This window comes from Perognathus longimembris, chromosome 1, assembly GCF_023159225.1.
Source record: "Perognathus longimembris pacificus isolate PPM17 chromosome 1, ASM2315922v1, whole genome shotgun sequence".
NCBI lineage: Eukaryota > Metazoa > Chordata > Mammalia > Rodentia > Heteromyidae > Perognathus > Perognathus longimembris.
In genome coordinates this window covers 66069134-66094813 of record NC_063161.1, presented here as the reverse complement: position 1 = coordinate 66094813, position 25680 = coordinate 66069134, and the positions used below count along the sequence as shown (strand labels likewise).

At 44.1% G+C, this 25680-nt stretch overlaps 1 protein-coding gene across 2 annotated transcripts in view; it reads left to right on the top strand.

Annotated features, from left to right (window-relative positions):
• Tmtc1 (transmembrane O-mannosyltransferase targeting cadherins 1) overlaps positions 1-25680 on the top strand; it is a 148384-nt gene that overhangs the window by 112047 nt on the left and 10657 nt on the right. Inside the window, exons 9-13 of one of the 2 annotated variants that reach the window (XM_048366906.1) lie at positions 539-660; positions 1741-1905; positions 13120-13233; positions 18731-18874; positions 22636-22744. In XM_048366906.1, coding sequence (XP_048222863.1) covers positions 539-660; positions 1741-1905; positions 13120-13233; positions 18731-18874; positions 22636-22744 — 654 coding nt within the window. The remainder of the gene's footprint in view (positions 1-538; positions 661-1740; positions 1906-13119; positions 13234-18730; positions 18875-22635; positions 22745-25680) is intronic. The other variant, XM_048366913.1, reaches the window with a different exon arrangement.

Below are 25680 nucleotides of genomic sequence, written 5' to 3'. Positions count from 1 at the left end.
AGAACAAATGCATGGTTAAAATTTTCCGTTTTCTCAGGTTGAGTATGAGAGGAGTTTGTGATCATGCCAGTGGGCTGATCTTGAGGAGATGAGGGATTGTGACTTGCAGAATTTGGGACAGGATCTGTTTGTGTCCTGGAATGTAAAGTATGTAGGAGATGCAATGCATGTGCATGAGGCCTTAGTAGAAATTTGTTGGGCAAAGGTCAGGGTAAGGGCTCAGAAGGTTAGAACTGGCCTGGAACTCCTTCTGGGGAGAATCTAAGCACAGCTGGCCATTAATCACTCACAGCAGGTGTGGCCATGGGAGGACTGGGGAGGAAGTGGGGCTCATGGATGCTTTTCAGGGCAGGACTAGGAGAGGGGATTTGTTTTAGCATTCTTTCTCTACCTAATCTGCCTCCATTCCAGCCTGGAGCCTTCCATGTTCAGCTCTACCCTCATCCTAATGGGTGCCCACTTGTTACTCTTCCTGGGGTACAAGAGCCGGGACCTGCTGGTGACTAAACAGTTCTTTGTCCTCCCTGTTGTGTTTCAGAGGCTGGAGCATAAGGAGGTCCTGGTGGGCCTGCTCTTCCTGGCGTTCCCATTCCTTCCGGCCAGCAATCTCTTCTTCAGGGTGGGATTTGTGGTGGCTGAGAGAGTCCTGTATATGCCTAGGTAATTGTCTGACTTCTCTCCACAACACTGGAAGCTTCAGAGACAGTGCTTGCATGATCACACCTGAATTTTTATTGGGGGGGGGGGGGGGAAGCTTAGCTTCAAGTGATTTCAACAACAGCTTTGTCCAAATATATTTCTTAGGTGCCAGTACTGGAGCTGGCACTCTACCACTTGAGCCACAGCTTCACTTCTTGCTTTTTGCTGGCCAATTGGAAATAAGAATCTCATGGACTTTCTTACCTGGGCTGGCTTTGAACCTTGATCATTAGAGCTCATCCTCCTGTAGCTAGGATTACAAATATGAGCCATTTGTACCTGGCCAAGTATATTAAGTAAACCGGTAAGAATTTTTTACTATGTTTAGTATCTTTTTGCCCTCTGAGGTTTTTCTTTTTAGCCAGTCCTGGGGCTTGGACTCAGGGCCTGATCACTGTCCCTGGCTTCTTTTTGCTCAAGGCTAGCACTCTGCCACTTGAGCCACAGCGCCACTTCTGGCCATTTTCTGTATATGTGGTGCTGGGGAATCGAACCCAGGGCCTCATGTATATGAGGCAGGCACTCTTGCCACTAGGCCATATCCCCAGCCCTGAGGTTTTTTTTTTTTTGTTTTTTTTCTGTTTGAAACCTCAAAAACATTTGTCCATGTAAGGGAAACTAATTTTAAAATTACAAAGGAGCCACCTGCTTGTGGCTCATGCTTGTAATCCTAGGTATTCAAGAGGCCAAAATGTGAGAATCATAGTTTGAAGCTAGTCCAAGCACACAAAACTAAGAGACTCTAATCTCCAGTTAACCTTTGAAAAGCCAGAAGTAGAGTTGGGGCTCAAGTAATAGAGTGCCACCTGTGAGTAAAAAAAGCCAAGCAAGACCACCAGACTCTGGGTTCAAGCCCCAGTACCAGCACATAATCAATCAATACAAAGAACTAACTGGCAAAAATGTTAATGTAGCACAAGACAAGAGAATGGCATTTGTTTCTGTGGCCTGGGTGAGCTTTCTTTGACAGCTATGCAGTTATTCCAAGTTGGAGAGTCCACAGCCCACTTCGTAACCCTGTGCCTGCACCCTGCTTTTCAGCATGGGCTACTGCATTCTGTTTGTGCATGGACTGAGCAAACTCTACACATGGCTGAACCGAAGTGGAGCCACCTTGGCCGTGTCCACAGTGCTGCTACTGCTGCTCTTCTCTTGGAAAACTGTGAAGCAGAATGAGATTTGGCTGTCCAGAGAATCTCTATTCAGGTATGAATAGACAGGCAATAGTTCTTCCCACCGAGCTCTTGGTTTTAAAAAATTGGTTACCAAGCTGGGCACTGGGTGGGGGGGGGGGGTCACGCCTGTCATTCTAGCTACTCAGAAGGCTGAGGGTTGCACTTCAAAGCCAGTTGGGCAGGCAAGTCTGAGAGACTCTTATTTCCAGCTAACCAACTTTGCAGAAGTGGATCTGTTGCTCAAGTGGTAGAGGGCAAGCCTTGAGCACAGAAGCTCAGGGAAAGCTCCTAGGCCTTGAGTTCAAGCCCTAGGACTGGCACCAAAAATAAATAAACCAAATAAATAAAATCGATTCCCAACCATGGGTCTAGTAGTAGTTTTGGCCCATAAAATTGCATTGAGCGCTTTGTACCAGTGGCTCATGCTTGTAATCCTCTCAAGAGGCTGAGCTCTGAGGTTCTTGATTCAAAGCCAGTCCTATCAGGAAAGTACCTGAGACTCTTATTGCCAATGAAAACTATGAAAGAGCCAGAAGTTGAGCTGTTAAGGAGCACTAGTCTTGAGCAAAAAATCTAAAGGACAGTGTCCAGGCCCTGAGTTCAGGCCCTAGGACTTGTCTCAAAACACAGAAAGTTTAAACTTTTGTGTGTGTGTGTGTGTGTGTGTGTGTGCACACACACACGTGTTGATACTGGGACTTGAACTGCAGACCTTGGCACTGTTCCTTGCTTTTTCACTGAAGGCTGGTGCTCTACTGTTTGAGCCATAGTTCCAATTCTAGCTTTTTTTTGCTAATTGGAGACAAAAATCTTAGGTCAGTTCTTGCTGGGGCTGGCTTTGAATTGTGATCCTCAGATTTCAGCCTCCTGAGTAGCTACGATTGTGTATGTGAGCCACCAGGGCTTGGCTAAGTTTAGATGTTCAAAACGATAGTCTGTGTTCTAAGTGAATGTATGAAAATAAGACTGCTGGGAAGGCTTTGAATATGTGAATTCAGGTGGAACCAGCCTGCTAATGAGAGCCAGGCTGTGAAGTCAGCTATAAACAAAATGAAACTTATAAGCCTAATTTCATTGTTAAGTCAAGAGAGTACCAAAAGCAAGAACACAGCTAGGAGGAAGAGAAATGCAACACATCCTTATAGAATATTCCAGTGTGTTAAGCAGTGATCTAAGTGCTTTATTTTGAACACTAGTTTTGAATGAGAAAATGAAAGACTTTTTCATCTCCTGAGCCTCCTGAATAGTTAGGATTACAGGCGTGAGCCACCAGCCATGCTGGTGATGTAGCTGACACCGGCCATGAAAACCTAAAAACACACTGATGTCCTGCAGAAGCTTCAGGTTCATAGGATGGAGGCTATCCAGAACATTTCTTAACAACTGTGCAGCCTTCAGAAAACTTTGCTAAGCAAATAGAGTGTTGTGTTGTACAAATCAAAGCTCTCAGTGCTTTTATTTTCTTTTTGTGATGGAGACAAGAGCAGTTATACAGGCAACCTCCTCAAAGAACAAAAACTTGAAAAAGGGTCACTATTGGATGGGAAGCTGAAACGCATCTGGCGCCTGGCTCATCTTGTCGCACTCAGCTGCAGGCCTCTGCTGCTTCCCCAGATGGGGACTCCACTACTTCCTGGTGCACTTATCCCTACTCCACTGCTAGCTTCTTCTGCTCCCTCCATTGCTAGCCCATGATTTTGCTGCCTTGTGGCTGCTGGGCCTCCTCATGGCTTTTAGGACTTCCGTTTTTTGGGTTGTTTTTTTTTTGCCAGTCCTGGGCCTTGGACTCAGGGCCTGAGCACTGTCCCTGGCTTCTTTTTGCTCAAGGCTAGCACTCTGCCACTTGAGTCACAGCGCCACTTCCGGCCATTTTCTGTATATGTGGTGCTGGGGAATCGAACCCAGGGCTTCAAGTATACGAGGCAAGCGCTCTTGCCACTAGGCCATATCCCCAGCCCAGGACTTCCGTTTTTATTAATCCATGGATTCTCTGTAGCTTCTCTGTCTCCTGTAACTCCTGCTGTCTTTTCTGTTCCTGTTGCCCCGACACCACAGGGTTTGTTGCTTTGTGGTTCTTGCGGGCTCTTCATTTCACCTCATGGCTCTTCTGCTGCTTCCTGGCTCTGCCATGCTTTGCTTCATGGTTTCTTTTCCTCAAGGCTCCTACTACATGGTGTCTCCCATTGCTTCCCAGCATCTGTGTCCTTCTGGCCCCCTATTGCCTTGCTGCCCCATCCCAATTGTCTCTTTCCTCATCCCTCTCTGAATCAGAATCTCCTAGCCTCAAGCCTGGAACCCCTTCCTCCATTTAAACATCTGTATGGCATATGCTAGCCTTAACTCCCTAACTGCAGCCATTGACCCATTCATCCAGTTCAGTAAGTCTTGGCTACCTCCTGCATGAAGTCCTAGCTCCTCCAAGCCCAGACTCCATCTCCCTCTTTCTTCCATCAAGAGATGTTGTTAAGGGCTCATCCCTTACCCAATAGCATGTCATGAGATGCCTACAGCACCAACCTCTGAAGGAACACAGAGTCTGCGTCACCCCTCCTGAGGGTCGGGGCAGGGTATTAATTTTCCCATGTCCCACTGCTAGATGGTTTTGAACCCACAACTGTAACCCAAAGTTCTCTTACATTTTAGTGCTTTAAAAAAAAAAAACTTGGCCTTTTACCTAAATCCTGATCAGATCTTTCCTTCAAGACCACATGTCTTGTGTGAGGAATGTTCATATATGAGGAATAATGTTGAGATCAGCCAGGCACACATGAGGTGGAGTACCTGGGCTTGGGTGTGTGGTACAGAGTGGGCTCTGTGACTTCATGTGACCATTGGAGAGCTGTGTAGTTTGGATAGGTTGCCCTAGTTTGTGCATTTCAAAAATTAGAACAGTAATGTGTCTCTCCAGGATAGAGTTGCAAGGATGCAGTTGTTTGTGAGGATGTTCAAAGTAGTATCTGTCCAGCAATAAATACCACATATAAAGCTTCCAAGTCATTACCATGCTCTGTGTTCTAGGATAGGAGAGAAGCTTTCATGGGAGTCAGGCACATGTGAGTTGAGCACATGAACACACTTTAATACTCTGTAGTATGAGATGTAGAACACTAGTGACTAAGGTCATTCTATTGCTAATCTGAGATGAATATTAAAAGATCAGAAAAGGTGAGCGTAGCAAGTATACCTGTAATCCCAGCCATTTAAAAGGCAAGATGGAGGTAGGAGGGTCATAAGTTCAAGGCCAGTTTGATGTTTTTCTGTTGTTGTTGTTTTTTTGTTTTGTTTTTTTCAAGGCTAGCACTCTGTCAACTTGAGTCACAGCACCACCTCTGGCCTTTTCTATATATGTGGTACTGAGGAATTGAACCCAGGGCTTCATGTATACAAGGCAAGCACCCTTGCCATTAAGCCATATTCCCAGTCCTCAAGGCCAGTGTGAATAAAGGTAGTGAGACCCTATCTCAAAAACAAAATGGAAGGCAGAAGTTGTGGGGTTGTGGTTCAGGTGATAGAGCACTTGCCTAGCATATGGGAAGCCCTGAGTTTGATCTCCAGTACTGCAAAAATAAGAGCAGGGGAAGGATGGTGTGTGTGTGTGTGTGTGTGTGTGTGTGTGTGTGTGTGTGTCTGTCTGTCTGTCTGTCTGTCTGTCTGTGTGTCAAATATCATCTCCAGTACTGCAAAAATAAGAGCAGGGGAAGGATGGTGTGTGTGTGTGTGTGTGTGTGTGTGTGTGTGTGTGTGTGTGTGTGTGTCTCAAATATCATCTCCAGTACTGCAAAAATAAGAGCAGGGGAAGGATGGTGTGTGTGTGTGTGTGTGTGTGTGTGTGTCTATGTGTCAAATATCAAAAAAGCCACAGTGACAAAAACGAAGCGCTGACTGAGCTATGGAAGAAAACTATGTGCAAATGTTCCAGAGGTGAGATTCACCTGGCTCCTGGCAGGGCCCTCTGCTTCCTCCACAGTAAACCCGTAAACCCATTCCTAAGACTTACAGTCCAGCTTAGGCCTGACTAAGGACTCGAGCTGGCTGCAGACCTTCTGGCCAAGGCCTCTTCTCACTAGAGACACCACCCTGGCTGTGCGTTTGTAGGCCCATGTGCAGCTGTCCCCCCAGCTTCCCCATACACACAGGGCTCCTCCAAGCCAGGAGACAGGCTGAGTTTGTCCAAGCTGAGCTGAACCTTCAAGGGTAGACTCTAAATCTGGCTCAAAACCCAAAAGAAGAGAAAACTTTCTCACTTTTTTAAAATGTATCTTTTCACCTAAGGTATATCCAGTATAAACACACACATACACAGATACAGAAAGAGAGGGGTAGAGCTACAATGACACACAGAGCAATGTGTAATCATAGATATTTTGTCTACTTTCCTAAGAAGACTGTGTTCTCTATCCTAACCTGGGAAGAAGGTAACTGTTTGGTTCTGACTGGGCTTCATAACTGCCTAGCGCTTTCTATTTGATGCATGTAGAGTATATAATGTCACAGGTACATAATTTGGCCTGATGAACACCCATTTTCTAGGTACCTGGAGAGCAAACTCAGCATGTGTATTTTGTGTTGTGTGCTGCTCAAGGTCATTGAATCTTGTAAATTGTTCTGTGATCCACAGCCCTGGAGAAGAGGGCATAGACCTTAGCTGCCCCGCCCTGCCCTGCCCTCCTCCAGGGGCCTGAACCATGGGGCTAGCCCATCTTCCAGCACGAACCCTCTTCTGGGAGAGCCAGACAGGAATCATTGTAGGATTTATGGGCCACATGGTCCCTCTTGAAACACCACTCTGGCCTTAGGAAGAGACCAGTGACACACAACTACACAGAAACTTCTCTGTGGGCCCATGGAAGCTTGCTTGCTATGTTGGGAGTACTGTGACTGTACAGTACTCACTTCATTGAGTTCTAGTTTCTGGTTTCCTGTGGAAACACTTTGCAGCTTTAACCAATGATTCTGACATGATTGGAATTTAGTTCAATTGCTTACTAGATCCATAGCATTAGGGTCTACATCCCTCTTGCTTATAATCTCCCTTGGTGCACTATGAGAAAACCAAAGGAGATAATTCAGGGAAGTAAGGCTTAGCTCCCTGCTGGTGGGTTTCTTTTTTCTGTGTGTGTGTGTGTGTGTGTGTGTGTGTGTGTGTGTGTGTGTGTGTGTGTCCTGAAGCTTGAACACAGGGCCTGGACACTGTCCTAAGCGGTTTTCCTCAAGGCTATGCTCTACCACTTGAGCCACAGCTCCATTTCTGTCTTTTTAGTGGTTAATTGGTTTGTTGTTCTTTTTTTTTTTTTGGGGGGGGGGGGTTTGCCAGTCCTGGGGCTTTTGAACTCAGGGCCTGGGCACTGTCCCTGAGCTGCTTTTGTTCAAGGCTAGCCCTCTACCACTTAAGTCATAGTGCCACTTCTGACTTTCTGTTTATGTAGTGCTGAGGACTCAAACCCAGGGCTTCCTGCATGCTAGGCAAGGGCTCTACCCCTAGGCCACATTCCTAGCCCACTTTTTGTTGTTGTTGTTGTTGTTGTTGTTGATCATGGGGCTTGAACTCTGGGCCTGGGCATTGTCCCTGAGCTCTTCAGCTCAAGCCTAGTGCCCTACCACTTGAGCCACAGCTCCTTTAGTGGTTAATTGGAGATGAGAGTCTCGTGGACTTTTCTGCCCATGTTGGCGTCACACTGCAATCCTCAGATCTCAGCCTCCTGAGTAGCTAATGTATGGCAATATAAAACCCTTGTGTGTCTAAGCAACCTGCAAGATTAGAAAAGGCCATAAATTCTTCTCATTTTCCTTTTCTCCCACTTTGTGGCTGAATCTTTTAAAAAAATTTTTAAATATGTGTGTGAGCCAAATGCTAGTGGCTAATACCTGTAATCCTAGCTACTCAAGAGGCTGAGGATCAAGGTTCAAAGCCAGCCCATACAGAAAAGTCTATGAGATTCTTATTTCCAGTTAGTCAGCAAAAAGGCAGAAGTGGAAGTGTAGCTCAGGTGGTAAGTAAATGAGCCTGTGTGAAAAAGCCAAGCAGGAGTGTGAGGTGTCCTAAGTTCAAGCCAATATCAGCACACAAATTGTTTTCTTGGTGAAAGTGGTTGTGTATGTGTGTGTGTGTGTGTGTGTATGTGAGAGAGAAAGAGAGATAATACTAGAGCTTGAACTCAGAGTCTCACTCTCTTACTTTGTTTTTTCCAATCAAGATTGATGCTCTACAATTTGAACCACACTTCCACTTCTAGCTTTTGCTCTTTAATTATGGATAAGAGTCTCCTAGCCAGGCTGGCTTCAAACCCTGCTCCTCAGATCTCAGCCTCTTGAATAGCTAGGGCTATAGGCACAAGCCACCAGAACCAAGTTTCAAAGTAACTATTTTCTGTCTGGTTTCTAAGTCTTCTGCAAAGAAGAAATGTGGAGGAGAAAGATGAAATGCACATATTAAAGTACTGAACTAAAGGGTGATTTTTGCCAGGTACTGGTGTCTCACTTCTATAATCCTGGCTACTCAGGAAGCTGAGAGCTGAGAATCATGGTTCAAAGCCTGAGCAGGAACGTCTGTGAGACTTAATCTCCAAATTAACAACCAAAAAGCTGAAAGTAGATCTGTGGCTCAGGTGATAGAGCACTAGCCTTGAGCACAAAAGCTCAGGGACAGTGCCCAGGCACTGCATTAAAGCCCCATACCAGCACTAAGTGAATGAATGAATGAATGGGGATTTAAAAAATCCTCATTGCAGTTATTAGCTAGGCCTTGATCCAGCCATGTAGTTTATGAGCATGACATTGTTGGTGCATAGCACGCACTGTAAAGCTGAGTGTTTCTGCAGAAACAAATGGCCATAACAGAGCTTGGAGGCAAGGATGGGGTCTCTGGCTCAGGAGGCCAGGTCACCTGGCCAGTTTCAGTCCCAGGGAAATTGTTGTCTTTGGCTAGTTGTTTACGTTCACAAACTATTCATTGTACAGTGAAATCTGGGAAAACAAAAGAAAAATATCACAAAGGTCAGAACCAGCCATGGGAATGGCTCTGTGGTGGTGGAGTGTTAGCTACCCCACCCACCTGCTTGCCTGTGACTATTTCCTCTCCAGCACCCCAGCTCCACCCCGACCTCATGCAGGCCAGCACGGCCAGGCCTGGGATGATTCCTGGGGTCAGATGGGAGGCACAGGAAGCTTGCTCGTCCCACAGAAAGGATTCCCTCTCTCAATCCTCATCCCACAGGAAGGACTCCCTGTCCAGACCGTGCCAGTGTGAGCCAGTCATCTCAGAACCTACCATTTTACCAGGCACTAATGGATTCTTGATAGGAAGCTCTGAAATTTTCATGAATAGAAATTTAGTTTTCTTTTTTTTTTAGGTCCAAGGTGGGTACTTGAACTTAGTACCTGATGCTTTTGTTCATTGGCTAGTGCTCTACCAACTCAGCATGCCTCCAACCAGAAATTTTTTTTTCAATTGTTACATTCACCCTGACCCAGATCCTGTCTATAAATTCACCTTGAGTAATACTCATTTCAAAATCTTACCTATTTATTTATTTTTATTTTTTGTGTCACGGAGCTTGAACTCAGGCCCTTGAGATCTTGCTTACCTTGTTCTCTCAAGGCTGGTGCTGGGCTACTAGAGCCATACCTCCATTTCTGTGGTATAGCACTGTCAGGTGTCCGAGCCTCTAGCCTTTCTTCCTTCCAGTCTTTTTCTGCATTGCGGCCATTGCCTCTTCAGATGCTCAAACGATTCTGGTTTCTGGACTTGGAACCACTCAACATGCAAAAACTCAAAAGTTACAGTGGCCCTAAAGCCCTTGGGTACCTCCACACTCTCTACACTTGTCCTTCTGTGACCTGCCATCTGAATTTCTTCAGTCCCTGAAAAGCCCTGCTCCCTTTTCTCCAGGGCCACTGCTTAGGGTGGTCCACTTCCTGTTCCCAACAGCTAATTCAGTTCCCCGCCCCCTCTCTTTTGGTGCTGGTCCTAGGGCTCGAACTCAGGGGCCTGGGCACGATCCCTAAGCTTTTTTGCTCAAGGCTAGCACTGTGCCATTAAGCACAGGTCTACTTCAGGCTTTTTTGATGAATAATTGGAGATGAGTCTTATGGGCTTTCCTGCCCCGACTGGCTTTGAACCATAATCCTTAGAATTCAAGCATTCTGTGTTTCTAGGATTACAGGCATGAACCACCAGTGCAGCTCACTTCTCTTCTTTATCTTTAAAATCTCAGCTTTCCTGACACTACCATAACCCTACCACACTTAATTGACACACAATTCACCTAAGAGCCAATAGTGCAGACCACCCCAATTGCCTAGCTGCCTTTACTGTCTCACCTCAGCAAGTTCCCCAAAGAGAGAGACTTGGACTAATTTATATCTCCATCCTCTGGGATGGGGCATATGTCACTCCATAGATATTGAACAGGTGTGCTGTTTACTGCACTGCAGAGAAATGCTTGCAAGCTAATTTTATCAAACCATCAAACTTGGTCTGCCATGCAGCCCTCTAGTGGGTGTCCTGGGCTGCATTTCTTGTCATTTTTGTTCGTTTGCCATACACCATCCATTCTAGGGCTACACATGTGATCGTTTCCCCCAAAGAACCCCACATTTACTACCCATTGCTGTTGAGTGATTAAGGACCTCTTGAGGCTCCTAGTCTATGCCTTTCAACATGGCAGTCACAGTGATCATGGACTTGAGGGATGCTCGTGGGTTGCACAGGTCCAGTGTTGAAGGAAACCAGAATGTCAGAGAGAACAGAGGGTCTCCCACATCAGCTCCCATCTCAGCTTTCCGAGGTACGGTGGCTCTGGGCTGCACATTCTTATATATGGAATCCACCGTAACCTTACTGTCTGCATTGGGCACATAGAGATCACTGGGGCTGTTTTACTGAGTCTCTGGGAATAAAAGGCCTGCTCTTCACATAGAGACGGAAGGGAGTAAAGGTTCATCTGATGCTGAGCCCTTTCCAAGGGGGTTTCTCACCATGTCCTTCTGAATCCCCAGAGCACCTGGAATTAGCAAAGTCTCTTGGCCTGCTTTTTGCATGATTGGCTCTGAAAACACCCGTCCTAGAAGAGCACAGGGACATAGTCATATACAGCTAAGGAGTTTATTGCCAGTCGAGGCTGACAGGAGAGGGAGGAAGGGCACCTCTCCCTACTCAGGGGCATCCTGCACATTCAGGTCTAGAGGCGGAAGGTGCTCTGCAAAGGCAGTAGAGTTCAGGTTGTATGGACAGTGTTCTGCAGATGCAGCTGGGGGCTAGGGGTAAAACAGCTCTGGAAACTGAAATGGGAAGAATGGCCAGGGCTGGAGGCCAGTGCAGTTAGGCCTGGCCAGATCAACTGGTTTTGTGGGAGGGGGCTGAGGACCTGAGATGGGGGATTGCTAACAGCCCCTTCATTGGGTGAGGTGCTCCCAGGTCTATAACTAGCTCCTGAGAGCAACCCTAGGGCGGATGACCACAGCATGCCCAGGGTTCAAGTGTGTCTCTAGCAGATATTTTTAAGTCCTCCTAGCTGGCTTACCTATAATCCTAGCTACTCAGGAGGCTGAGATGTAATGATCATAGTTCAAAGCCAGCCTGGGTAGAAAAGTCACCATGAGACTCTTATCTCCAATTAACTCCTCAAAAACCAGAAGTCTAGGGGCTGGGGATATAGCCTAGCGGCAAGAGTGCCTGCCTCGGATACACGAGGCCCTAGGTTCGATTCCCCAGCACCACATATACAGAAAACGGCCAGACTCCCTTATTGGGAATAATTAGTACAGGTTTAGGCAAGCCATAGCAGAGCATCACAAGGCCCAATAGCTATACCCTTAGAAACACATAAGATGATGCTAATTGAAATGAACTCCATGTTATGGAAACAAGTGATATATCACAGTTGTAACCACTTTCAACGTCCTATGTGTATGTGTAGTTTCTATTATAGATAATGTTTTGTATCACCTTCCTATGTTTGTACCTACACAATCTCTGTAATCTTATCTGAGTATATTGGAAACCGTGTTTACTGGTATTGGAAGTAGGAAATTCAAAGGGAATACCAAATTCGAGAGACACAGGGTAAAAAAAGAGAAATAACTACAAAAGCAATACTTGCAAAACTGTTTGGTGTAAGTGAACTGAACACCAGGGGGGAGGAGGGAAAGAGGGGGAGGGAGGGAGGCATGAGGGACAAGGCAACAAACAGTACAAGAAATGTATCCAATGCCCAACGTATGATACTGTAACCTCTCTGTACGTCAGTTTGATAATAAAAATTTGAGAAAAACAAAACAAAAAGAAAAAAAAAAAACAGAAAACGGCCAGAAGCGGCGCTGTGGCTCAAGTGGCAGAGTGCTAGCCTTGAGCGGGAAGAAGCCAGGGACAGTGCTCAGGCCCTGAGTCCAAGGCCCAGGACTGGCAAAAAAAAACACCAGAAGTCTAGCCTTAAGCACAAAAAGACTCAGGAACATTTCCCAGGCCCTGAGTTCAAGCTCCACAACCAATAACCAAAAATAAGCCTTCTATCTACCTCCCTGTAACATTTTGTTTATGCTCAATTAGTATATTTCCAGTTTTGTACTGCCTTCATCATTTCCCTTAGAAAATCATGTAGTTGGGAATATGGCCTAGTGGTAAGAGTGCTTGCCTTGTATACATGAAGCCCTAGGTTTGATTCCTCAGCACCACATATATAGAAAAGGACAGAAGTGACACTGTGGCTCAAGTTGACAGAGTGCTAGCCTTGAGCAAAAAGAAGCCAGGGACAGTGGCTCAGGCCCTGAGTTCAAGCTCCAGTACTGGCAACAACAAAAAAAAGAAAAGAAAAGAAAAAGAAAATCATGTAGTTGATCATTCATAAATTTTAGAAATCTCTTTTTTGTCTGGATGCAAAGGACAACTTCAAATACAGGATCATGAGACTGAGTAGGACAGGAGCAAATCTGAAAATTATATTCCTTATTGTACTTTTTGAAAACTTTTTTATAAGCCAGGCACTGGTTGCTCATGCCTATAATCTTAGTTACCCAGAAGGCTGAGATCTGATTATCACAGTTCAAAGCCAGCCTGGGCAGGAAAGCCCTTGAGATTCTATCTCCGATTAACCTCTAGAAAACCAGAATGGGGCTGTTGCTCAAAGTAGTAGAGCACTAGCCTTGAGTGAAAAAACTTAGGGACAGTGCCCAGGCCCTGAGTTCAAGCCCCACTACCAACAACAAGAAACAAACAAAAGATAAAAACTTCATAACACATCTGTTTTAGGTCTGGAGTTGAAACTCTGCCACACAATGCCAAGGTCCATTACAACTACGCCAACTTCCTGAAGGACCAGGGTCGGAACAAGGACGCGGTCTACCACTACAGAACAGCCCTCAAGTAAGCTCACACCAGGGACATGTCACCCCCTGCCTCTCTTGACTGGATTGTGTCCCCAGAGGTGGCATCATGCTTGAATTCTGTCTCAGAAGAGAAGCTCAGTGTTCCAGTCTGCTATAAATGTGGCAACTCTGTCTTTTTCTGAGTCAGTGTTTTATTTATTTGTTTATTTATTTGGTACACTTAGGGCCTGCAGCTCAGGGCCTTATGTGCTAACTTGACTTTTCCACTCAAAGCTGGCCCTCTACCACTAGAGCCACCACTCCACTTCCAGCTTTTTACTGGTTAATTGGAGTTGAGTCTCACGGACTTTCCTGCCTGGATGGCTTTGAACTATGATCCTCAGGTCTCAGCCTCCTATATAGCTAGTATTACAGGTGTGAGCCACTGATGCCCAGCTGGCTTCTGTCACACTCTGGGTATGGAAGAAGGGTAAATACCAAAAATACTCATCATTTTGATAATTATCTAATCTTGGTAAGTGGAAGTTGCTGAGGCAGACTTCTCTCCCTCGCGGCTGCTCAGCGCCTGCTTCAGCCATACAATATGCTGTCCTATTCCCCCACTACAGGAAGAGCCAGCAGGGAAGAAAAGGTTAAAGACCCTGGAATTTGCTATCAGTTCTAGCCATTATCCCTGCCTGCTGTCATGAACATAGCCACCCTGGGGACTGTGGTGAAACTTGTTGTGAAAGTTGAATCTATATGATGTGTGTGTGTGTGTGTGTGTGTGTGTGTGTGTGTGTGTGTGTGTCCTGGGCCTTGAACTCAGGACCTGGGTATTGTCTCTGAACTTTTTTGCTCATGGCTAGTGCTCTACCACTTGAACCACGCAGCCCCACTTTGGCTTTTTTGCTTTATTGTGTTTTAATGCTTACTTGGAGACAAGAGCCTTCTTAATAGCTAGAAGTGCCACCACCACCCAACACAGAGACTCCTACCTTTAACCACCCAAAAGCCAGAAGCAGAAGTCTGGCTCAAGTTGAAGTGCACTGTCATTGAGCAAAAAAAGGTAAGGGCCCTGAGTTCAAACCCTAGTATCAGCGTACCCACACAAAAGTTCACATGAGGGTAAGTAAGAGCTACTTACTCAACGTGGGATGATTCCAACTCTGTCAGGTCCCCAGAGTGGGCTGTGAGTTCTGTACTGGGCGTGGTGACCGTGATTTACAAGCATCTTGTCATCTGCTCACACAGAACCCATCTGTTCACAGAGGGCACTGTGATTAGCCTTTTTAGAGAGAAAACAGACACAGATCCAAAAATCACACAGCTGGACAGCCATTCCTGTTTTCTAATTCCTTTTCAGGTATATTTACATGTATAAAAGCAGTTTGCTACACATCCTATCACAAGAAAAAAAAACAACAAAGTTCACCGTGGTCACTCCAAGTCTCTGAAAAATGTGGCTTACATTCTATTTAAAAGAATGTTTCTGGGGTTGGGGATATGGCCTAGTGGCAAGAGTGCTTACCTCATATACATGAAGCCCTGGGTTCAGTTCCCCAGCACCATATATATAGAAAATGGCCAGAAATGGCACTGTGGCTCAAGTGGCAGAGTGCTAGCCTTGAGCAAAAAGAAGCCAGGGACAGTGCTCAGGCCCTTGAGTCCAAGCCCCAGGACTGGCAAAAAAAAAAAGAATGCTTCCTCGGATCTCACAAATCAGGAGAATTCTTCCATCATTAGAAATGACTCCTTTCCTCAGGATGTCCGAAAGACATGATTTCACTCTCAGAACCTTGGCATTTGGCTAGGCGGAGGGAGCTTTGAGATCACTCTTGGAGGGTCAAGTGAATGGAGGTCACACACACACACACACACACACACACACACACACACACCCATTGGAGTGTTTGTCACATTTCTCTAAATTGTTTTTGACATTTTGTCCCCAAGGCTATCTTTCATGAATCAGGAGTGCAGTGCCAAAAATACAGAAGAAAAAAGTAGGAAGACATTTTCTAGGTATTTATGATCATTTCAACAAAGAAGCAGATCAAAATGGAAGGAGAACAATTGAAAGGGTGACGTTGATCAAAATATATTGTACTACTTTATTCACGGTTGAACAAAATGAATACCAGGAAGCTGAAACATGTTTGACGCAGGGGGAAGGGGATGCGGGGGTGAGGCCACAGGAATATGGGGGTCACAGGGATTGGGAGGGGTGAGGCCACAGGGATGGGGAAGGGGGAAGGCCACAGGAATAGGGAGGCCACAGGGATGGGGAAGGGGAGAGGCCACAGGGATGGGGAAGGGGGGAGGCCACAGGGATGGGGCAGGGTGGGGGAGGCCACAGGGATAAGGAGAGACAAATGGAAAAAGGAAAGGTGAGCAGGTACCATCATAATGGTCATAATGTTCAATGCACATGTGTGAAAATGGTACCAGGTAACTTGAGGGGATTGGTAGGGTTGGGATCGGGGAGAATGGTAGAAAGGATGTCATTGACACATTGTAGTCATAAACTTCCATGTTGAATTGAAAGCCCTTTGTACAACTACTTAAAGATAAGTACTCAGGGCCCTGGTAGATCACCCTATACCTAGCTTATCAGGCGGTTAAGAACTGAACCCAATTCAGTTCTTTGAACCCAGTTCAAAGTCAGCCTGGGAAAGAAAGTCTAGGAGACTCTTACCTCCAACTAACCAGCAGTTTAGCTGTAGCTCAAGTGGTAGAGCGTCATCTTTGAATAAAAAAGCTAAAGAAGGGGCTGGGGATATAGCCTAGCGGCAAGAGTGCCTGCCTCGGACACACGAGGCCCTAGGTTCGATTCCCCAGCACCACATATACAGAAAACGGCCAGAAGCGGCGCTGTGGCTCAAGTGGCAGAGTGCTAGCCTTGAGCGGGAAGAAGCCAGGGACAGTGCTCAGGCCCTGAGTCCAAGGCCCAGGACTGGCAAAAAAAAAAAAAAGCTAAAGAAGACCACCCGGGCTCTGAGTTCAAGCCTTAGTACCAGTACTAAAAATACATAAATGAAATAAATAAATGAAACAAGCCAATATCGGTAAGTTATACATGGGTACAGTTTAATATCACAATGATTTGAATTTTGTGACATGAAAGAATCAAGAATTTTTTTAAATGTCAAAGACTGAGATGATTGAAAATATCCTGTCAACCCTTGAAACAAAAGTTTCATTTTTATATATTATACCCCAGAGAAATTTGGCTTATTATTGATAGTTGGTTTTTCCCCTAGACACATTGTCTTTACATGTTATTTTTTGTTGTTGTTCTATAGGAAGTAGAAAATAAACACAGGGTTTTAGCATGATTAACCTCAAATAAATTTATGTGTGGAATAAAAATCTGAGTGCCAAATTAAGGATGTGTGGATTCTGAAAGGAAATTGCAAATGGTAGCACAGGACCCAATTATATTTGAACAATGAAGTGTTATGTAAGGTACTAAAGCTATAAAAATAGCATTTTTACTTTTGAACAGATTGTACATTTCAGATATCATGGAAGTAACATACAAAACCATGCACAGAAGACTAAAGCTTTTTTTGTGTGTGCCAGTAGTGGGGCTTGAACTCTTGTTCCCTTTAGCTTTAGCTTTTTTGTTTTTGTAATTTTTTATTGTTATTATACAGGTGATATACCGAGGGGTTATAATTACCTGAGTCAGGTAAAGAGTACATTTCTCTCCTAGGTTTTCCCTCCCATCTGCACTCACAAGTTGTAGAGTTCATTTTCAACCTAGTGTCTAGTGAGTACCACTGCTGCATTTGTTCACCCTTTGTTCCTCCATTCCCTTTTTTGCTTAAGGCTAGTGCTCTTCCACTTGAGCCATGCCTCTACTTCTGGCCTTTTGCTGGTTAATTAGAGATGAAAGTCTCCTGGACTTTTCTGCTGCCTTTGGACCACGATCCTTAGCTCTCAGCCTTCTGAGAGTAACTAGGATTACAGACGTGAGCCACCAGTGCCTAGCTGAGGTTAAAGCTCAATAAAGTCTAAGTAGTTTCCATAATGCTTTGTTTCTCAGAGATGCTGTATTTATTTTATATGTATTTTTGGCTATACTAGGAATTGAAGCAGGGAAGGCCTTATACTTGCTTAAACAACACCCTCAGAAGGTTTGCTTTTTACTTTGTTTTAGGATTTCTTTTGCTGGCTTCAGATTTCAGTCCTACTTTCCCCTCTAAAATAGCTGGGATTATAGACATTTTTCACAAAGCCTGTCCCTACCAGAAACAATTTTTTTTCAGTGAATAAGACTCAGATAGTATATAAAGAAGTACACCAAATACTGAAAAAGAGGGGAGGGAGTTTAGAGAACTGTAATAGATGGAGTTAATTTGTTAGAGTACACTGTACCTGTCTATGGAATTACCACCATGAAAACCATTTGTATTATTTGATGTATGCTAATAAAAATTTAATTATTAAAAACACAGAGAATCTAACTAGCCAAGTTTCTTGCATATGTTGTGTTTCTCTTGCTTCTGTCATTGAGGACTAATTTCTGTATGATCCCACTTGAGTAAACTGGGCAGAGTACCAAAAAGCAGAAATTATTTCATATGGAATCTATAATTGTACAATTTGTGAATTCACTGAAGGTTAAATGTCTCATTACTATTGGTGGCAAAAGCCAAGCCAGAGCAACATGCTCCAAGTTCAAGCCTGACCACTGGCTCACGCCACACACACACACACACACACACACACACACACACACACACACGTGTCCTGGTGAGACAGATGGAGCATGTCCAGGAAACTGCTAAATGTATCCATTGCAAATGAACTATGAGCAACTGAACTATGTAGCCACACTGATTTAGCTTCTTTAGTTCTGAATTGAAGACATAGATTCCTTTCTTTCTTTGGGGCTTAAATTTGGTTTTCTGCTATATGTACTGCATTGTGCTTACCATTTGCTTTTGAACATTAGGAAAGCTGGTTTTCACATTGTATGTTATCTCATTTTTAGATTTTTTTAAGTGTTTTAAGTTCTCATAATATTCATATGGAGAACCATATCAAGTAAGGTAGAAACAAATTGCAATAAGGGAAATGGGGAGAAAAAAGGAGGTCAGGAGGTAGAGCTACTTGGGAGATTATTCTTATAGGGAAATACTGTCCTCTCTCAGTCATGAATGTCATAAAAATAATCTCCCACCCCTTGTTTCTGAAATTGGGCCCTAGTGGCTCATGCCTGTAATCCTAGCTACTCAGGAAGCTGAGATCTGAGGATTGCAGCTTGAAAACCAGCCTGGGTACAAAAGTCTGTGAGACTCTTATCTCTAATTAAACATCAGAAAACTGGAAGTGGCACTGTGGCTCAAGTGATAGAGCACTAGCCTTGAGCTGAAGAGCTCAAGGACAGTGCCCAGGCCCTGAGTTCAAGCCCCACAATTGACCAGGAAAAAAAAAAGTAGAGGAAGAATTTGCTGTTTGATTTTGGTGTAGCAGACCAGGAGGGGGAAAAAAAGGAAGCCTGTTCTTGACTTGGAAACCATAGCTTAATGCTGTCGATCTTCCAGGTTGTATCCTCGCCATGCAAGTGCTCTGAACAATCTGGGAACACTGACGAAAGATACGGCGGAGGCCAAGATGTACTACAAAAGGGCACTGCAGCTCCACCCCCAGCATAACCGGGCTCTCTTCAATCTGGGCAACCTGCTCAAGTGAGTGCAGCACTGGCCAGCCATAACCACATGCCTTGAGCCTTCAAAGCTTTAACTTCAACACATTTCAGGCTGCAACTACTGTTTGTACACGCCGCCAAATAACAGTGCTTTCACATATTGGGAGAATGTAATCTTCGTGTGTGTGTGTGTGTGTGTGTGTGTGTGTGTGTGTGTGTGAGTGTCAGGGTTTGAACTCATGGTCTTGTGCTTTCCTTTGGTCTTTTCCACTCAACATGGTACTCTACCACTTGAGAATCACATCTCTACTTCTAGCTTCAAGCTGGTTAATTGGACCTAAGAGTCCCATGAACTGCTCATGCTGGCCTTAGAATCCAGATCCTCAAATCTTGAGTAGGTAACATTACAGGTGTGAGCACCAGGCTTGTATTTTCCTCTAAGTATAAATATTTCAAGTTCATTACATAGTTTTACCTTCTGAGTCATCTCACACTACCCATATTTCAAAGGTACCACTGTGGCTACTGTATTGGTTGCTCATAGCCCACATGCATCTGGCCTCTCTCGTGCCGTGTCATGTGTCTCTGAGGCTGTTCCATGCAGCACCTTTGTAGAACAAGAGCCAGGCAGGGAGCAGATTCTTCACATATATATTCATGATTGTTGATTTTGCTTAGAACCCAATGTGTCAAAAAGGAAAGAGAAAAAAATAAAAGGAAAAATTAAGACTAACAAAATTTTTTATGAAGAGAGCTGAAGACAAGATAGTCAAGAGTCCATAGCAAAATGTCTCAGTCAGGGTGTGAGGAACAGTTCTGTGAGTTTATGGTTAAAATGGTTGGTGGTGGTTGTTACTAAAATGGGATATGAACAAATCTTTAAAAATTATGCTGTAATCCTGGCTGCTCAGGAGTCATATTTAAGGATCATGGTTTGAAACCATTCCAGGCAGGAAAGTCTGCGAGACTCTTATCTCTGGTTAACCACCAAAAAAGAAAAAAAAATGCTGGAAGTAGAGATGTGGCTCAAATGGTAGTAGAGTGCTAGCTTTGAGAGAAAAAAAAAAAAGCTTAGGGAGAGCACCCAGGCCCTGAGTTTAAGCCCCAGGCATGGCGCCAAAAGAAAAGAAAAAGAAATCATGCTGTATCTGGGTGTGCCCAGGGCATGATCCTACATCTAATTACCTAAGATTCCAACTTTTTAATATTCTTGGTTGAAATGAAACTCATGACTACTAATTAGTTGCACTTGAGTAATGTTTAAATCCTTTGCATTGTTAGCCAGGGAAGGGCCCTTCCTCAATGCTCCCTTTACTGCAGTGGCCGCCCTCCACACTGCCGAAGGCAGACGGCAGCCACACAGGAAACCCTGCGTGGAGAACAGGCTCTGTGAAGCCTGTTCTTGTTTACATTCCCTTGAAGGAATGGAATGTCATCATTTTCTTTCCATGCATAAATATTTTTAGCAGGGGATAATTACACAGGCCTGACTGCTTTGCCAAGTAGAAACGCTTGCAGGCGTCTCCTGTGCCTTGCAAGGCAGCCCGGCCCCCCCCCCCAAGCTCCTCCTCTTGCCTGGGTTCATTTATTTACTTGAGTTCCTTTAAACCTTAATGCTAGGGAATGGCTTGGAATGACTTAGAAAGATGGGGCAAGGACAGAATGATTTAATTAAGGTATAATGGAGGAGTAATCATCATTGGACATTTCCCTTCTGGCTCTAATTCTCATAACCTTATGGTATCTTATCATACCAAGCAAAAGATCAACTGTCTTTGCACAAGAGGAGAATTCTACATAGAGGTTTTTCCCCCCTCAGTACTTGGACTTGAACTCAGGACCTCAAGGTCTTATTTGGCTATTTCACTCAAGGTTGGAGGTGTACTACTGGAGTCATACCTCCACTTCCAGCTTTTTTCTAGTTAACTGGAAATAAGAGATTCTCGGATTTGTCTTCCCTGGCTGGCCTCCAACCTCAATCCTCAGATCTCAGCCTCCTTAGTATCTGGGATTGCAGGTGTGAGCCACCAATACCTGGCACAGAAGTCAGTTTTGTCTTGTAGAGAAATCCTCTAACAGTTCTGGTATAGCTCATGTAGGACAGACTTCAAGTAGAATGAGCAGCCATGACTCAGTGGAGGAATATTGAGAGGATGAATTATGTGAATGCAGCTCAGTTGTGACTATGCTGAATCTGAATGTTGCATTAGAAAACTGAGCACAGCAACAGGACAGTGACAGTTACTCTCTGAGCTGTTGTGAGAATGAAGTTGATAACATATGTGACATTTCATGAGGAGGTGTCATACACAGTCATTACTGAATCAATGAGGAGGGAAAGTGTAGGCACACAGCTCTGTGTTGTTAACTCTTAAGCTGGGGACCGGTAGACTATGCGCTCTTCAGACATCATTATCATGTGTAGTACAGACAGTAGGTCAGTACTTGTACAACTGTAGTCATAACAAAATTAGCACTGCCCAGCATATATTTCTGAGTTCAAAGACATTGAATTCACAATAATGATCCAGTGTCTCTCTATAGTACTGTCAGGAAGGAGAACTATCACCAAGAAAATGTAGACATTTAGCGTTTGATCCTCCATAAGAGCAAGTAAAACCGTGGGAGAAGACCTCAATGCAGAAGATAAAACTGAAGGCAAAAAGAGTGCCTGGCTGGGCCATCAGGGAAGAGGCCTCGCCCTCAGGTTCTGCACTGCTCGCCACAGCTTTGAGTAGTCCAGTGTGCAGCCTCTGGACTCCCATCACCATGGCAGTGAGCAGTGACACGTGCAGGGCCTTTGTGCATCTCTTCATGACCTATTGCCCTTGAAAGACATGGCTGACGCACTGATTGGACCCCAGAGGTCTGTGTTGAAACAGGCACCAGTTAGAGGGACTAAACAATGCACAGATAGATGCAGGCTGTGTTGAGCCTCTATTGAGTCTGGAGACAGCCATGGCCTGAAGGCTATCCAGTGACCTTGAGGGTCACATAGCTCTCTCCTGGAGTCACATTATTAACCCTGCACACTGCCCCAGGTGGTGTCTCCTGTGGGACCCCTCCTGTCTAGCAGGGGCTCTGCTTATTTGTTCTTTGATAAATCTTGGCCATTTTACTTCTCCCCTGGTGTCTTTGGGACCATCAAGGCAATCCACACAAAGCTGTTGCAGGTTTTCAATATCAAAACCAGCCCAAGTTTTTAAGAAAAATGTGGCGATGAAATAGCCTGTGATTCTTTGATAGCTGGTGGTCACAGTGTTTCCTACTTTCATGAATGATATATGTTTTTTTTTCTTCTGGTAGAACTGAAAGATCAGCATTAGCATTTTGGCCTGGCTTACCCTGGATTGGTAGCTTGGCCTCCATTCAAAACTGCCTACCCTGGTGTGCTCAAAAGAGAAGCTCAAAGCATCTCCACGTCATTGTCAACATTGCAGGTGGCTCCATGCCACCCAAGTAGTGTCACCACGTGGGCTCCCAGAGGACCAGTACTTCTTAACAAACTTACAGATTATTCAGTGAAGGTTTGAAAAAGTGAAGAGCAGAACATGAAAGATAGAAAAATCAATGATCCATTTGTAGATTCTTCTACCACTTTACATTCCTTTCTGATAAGAATTCACTCAAAGGAAGAATCTATTATGAGTATGTGCATATGCTGTAGTTTAATTCACATGCAACCAGATCCAGAATGAATTGCCTAATGTTTGATAGAAGAAATGAGAATTTTAAATATAATCAGAGGATTTCTACAAAGTGTTCATAAAAGATATTCTTTTCCTTCTTTGTTATCTTTAGATCACAGGAGCAAAAAGAAGAAGCTATTGCACTACTGAGAGCTTCCATTAAGTATGGCCCGGAGTTTGCAGACGCATATTCAAGCCTAGCTTCACTATTGGCTGAGCAGGTAACTTTTCAAATTTGGTTTTACATAGTACTATTTGAAATGTTACCTTGTTAAATACACGTGTTCACACCACATCGCTAATGATTGTTAAATTCGTATTTGATGCTAATTTCTTTTTGCTTTGTTTTTATTTTTGTGATTTCACTTTTATCATATAATCTTTGGTTAGTTGTGCAAAGGGGTTTTATTTTAGCATGCTCATTTGTGAGTACATCTTGGTCTGTGCCACCTCCTCCGTTGTTCTTCTCCATTTCTCCTAGCCCCATCTACCTTTCCAGTTACCAGCTTCCATGTTCACAGATGTACATTGAGCACTTGCCTGCCTCCTCCCTTTGAGCCTCATCTTCTCGGACAAGCCACGTTTCACTTTCCTGGTATTCACTTTGTTAAACCATAAGTTAGTTGTTAAGAGAATTTCTACCAGAGGTATCCTCCCCATGTGTTTGTGTCTATATGCACATGGCCTTCTATATGTTTCAAATATTTATAATTTGTATCTAATTTTAACACAAGAGAAAAAACGTGCCCTTTGTCTCTCTGAGCCTGTCTTCACTTAACAAAACTTTTTTCATAGCCATTTTCCATTTTCCTTCCAATGACATGATTTTATTCTTTTTGATGGATGAGTAAATTTTTATTGCATTTACATACACACACACGTAACAGTTACTTGATACACTCATACATTATAGAGCATCTTGGCTATGGCGAATAGTACAGTATTGAACATGAGTGTTCAAGTGTCTCGAGTGTATCCTGACAGAATCTTTGAATAAATAGTTAAGAGTATACTGCTGAATCATGGGGTAGTTACATGTTTTGAGGAGTCTTCAGATTGCCTCACATAGTGGTTGCGTTAAGTTTGTATTCCTACCAACATTGCAGTACCATTCTTTTTTCCTACATCCCCGTCAAATTTGTTGTTCATATTTTTGTGAATATGTATGTCAGTCCTGGGGCTTGAACTCAGGGCCTGGTTGCTGTCAGCAAGATTTGTGGCTCAAGGATAGCATTCTACCACTTGAGCCAAAGGTCCACTTTCAGCTTTTTTGGTGCTTAGCTGTAGATAAGAGTATCATGGACCGAATAGGTCAGGCTGGCTTCAAACCGCCATCTACAGATCTCATCTTCCTGGGTAGCTAGGATCACAGCAATTGTTTGTATACTTGATGTGGTCTTTTTTTCTCTGTGAGAACATTGTTTTCTTCTTGACAGGCTTTAGAAGCCTTTTCTTCTCTGATGTTATCTGTGTAGTATAGGTCACTAGACAAAGGAGGGTATTATTTAACATAATTGGAACAAAGTCTATCAAGATTAATATATGATATTCACTGTTTGCTATTTTTTAAAAAATGAAAAATTGCTAATAGACTAAAGTCTCTGAACTTAACATTGAGCCAATTACTGAAAATCTTGTAGATCCTTTGTCTTAATTCCTGTTAGAAAAAGACAGGCAGGGGAAAGTGAAGAAGTGACATCGTCCAAAAAGATGTACCCATTTCCTGACTTTTGAAATGGTAACCCCGCTATACAACACTCTAGTAATAACAGTAAAATTATATTTTTTTTAAAAAAAAATGTCAAGCTTATAGAATGGGTTCCTCTGAGAACATTTCCCATGGCATAAGACAACTGGGAGCCAGGTACAGGTGGCTCACACCTGTAATTGTAGCTGCTTTGGAGGCTGAGATCTGGAGCAGCCCAGGTAAAAGAAGATCAGAGACTCTTATCTCCAGTGGACCAGCAAATGTTGGAAGTGGAAGAGTGACTTAAGTGGTAGAATTTCAAACCCGAGAGAAAAAATGTAATAGGGTGAGTCGTGCTTATTTGAGAAGGGCAACACGGCTGGGGGAGGATGCAGACATCAGTGTCTCCTCATTTTCCTGCTCTCATCACTGCATTACTCTGCATTACACTGCATTACGGGCTCACTCTACCACTTTGAGCCCACAGCTCCACTTCCTGTTTTCTGGTGGTTAATTAGAGATAAAGCATCTCACTGACTTACCTGCTTAGGCTGGCTTCAAACCTCAGTCCTAAGATCTCAGCCTCCTGAGTGGCTAGGATTACAGTCATGAGCCACTGGTGCCCTGCCTGAATTATTGACTATATTCTCCCCCCACTTCTCCTCTTCATTCATCTACCTCTCTCCCCTTGCCACCTCCCTTGCAAGTACCCATTCTTTGGTGCTTATTTTGTTGGGCTTTGAGTTTGTCTTTCTAAGGAATTACAGTATTTGAATACATTGATCTTACAGTTGGATTAGGATGCCATAACTATAAACATAGAAGATTAATAAGTGTTCATCTCATACTATCAGAGTAATAGGAGACACTCTTGTCAAATCCCAATTTACACATATGATTTGTGATAGAGTCTCTGACTTTTCTGCCCATCCTGGCTTTGAACTTTGCTCTACCAGGCCTCAGTCTGCAGAGTAACTAAGGTTACAGGCTTGAGCCACAGACACCTAGCTCGTCTCTTTATGATTCCCAGGCTCTTGCCTTCCTGGTCCCTGGCGGTGGCTCCTGAGTCTGCTTCCTGTCCTGAGCTGGAGTGAAGGCGCCTCAGAACCATAGCCCCAGGAACATGGTGTCCACACTAGCACAACCTTCCTCTGTTTAGTGGAAGACTGTACTCCATTCCACACCTTTTGTGTAGTAACCACACGCTACTGTGAACATTCTCCTAGCCCATAGTTGGCAGTGCAGTGTGGAGGGGTCTCCTGGGGTCCAAGAAACCCCACACATTTGCCCTGGCATATGAAAAATACCTACCTCTTTCAGTCATATTTTTTTAGTTCACAGTAATTTTCTAGTGGACATCAGATGAATCTACAGTTCTGAAAGGGTTTTTAAAATACTCTCCTCTTTCCTACTGAAGGCCTAAGAGAACCTCCTTCGTGTATTTCAATCAACTACAATGACCAACTGCAC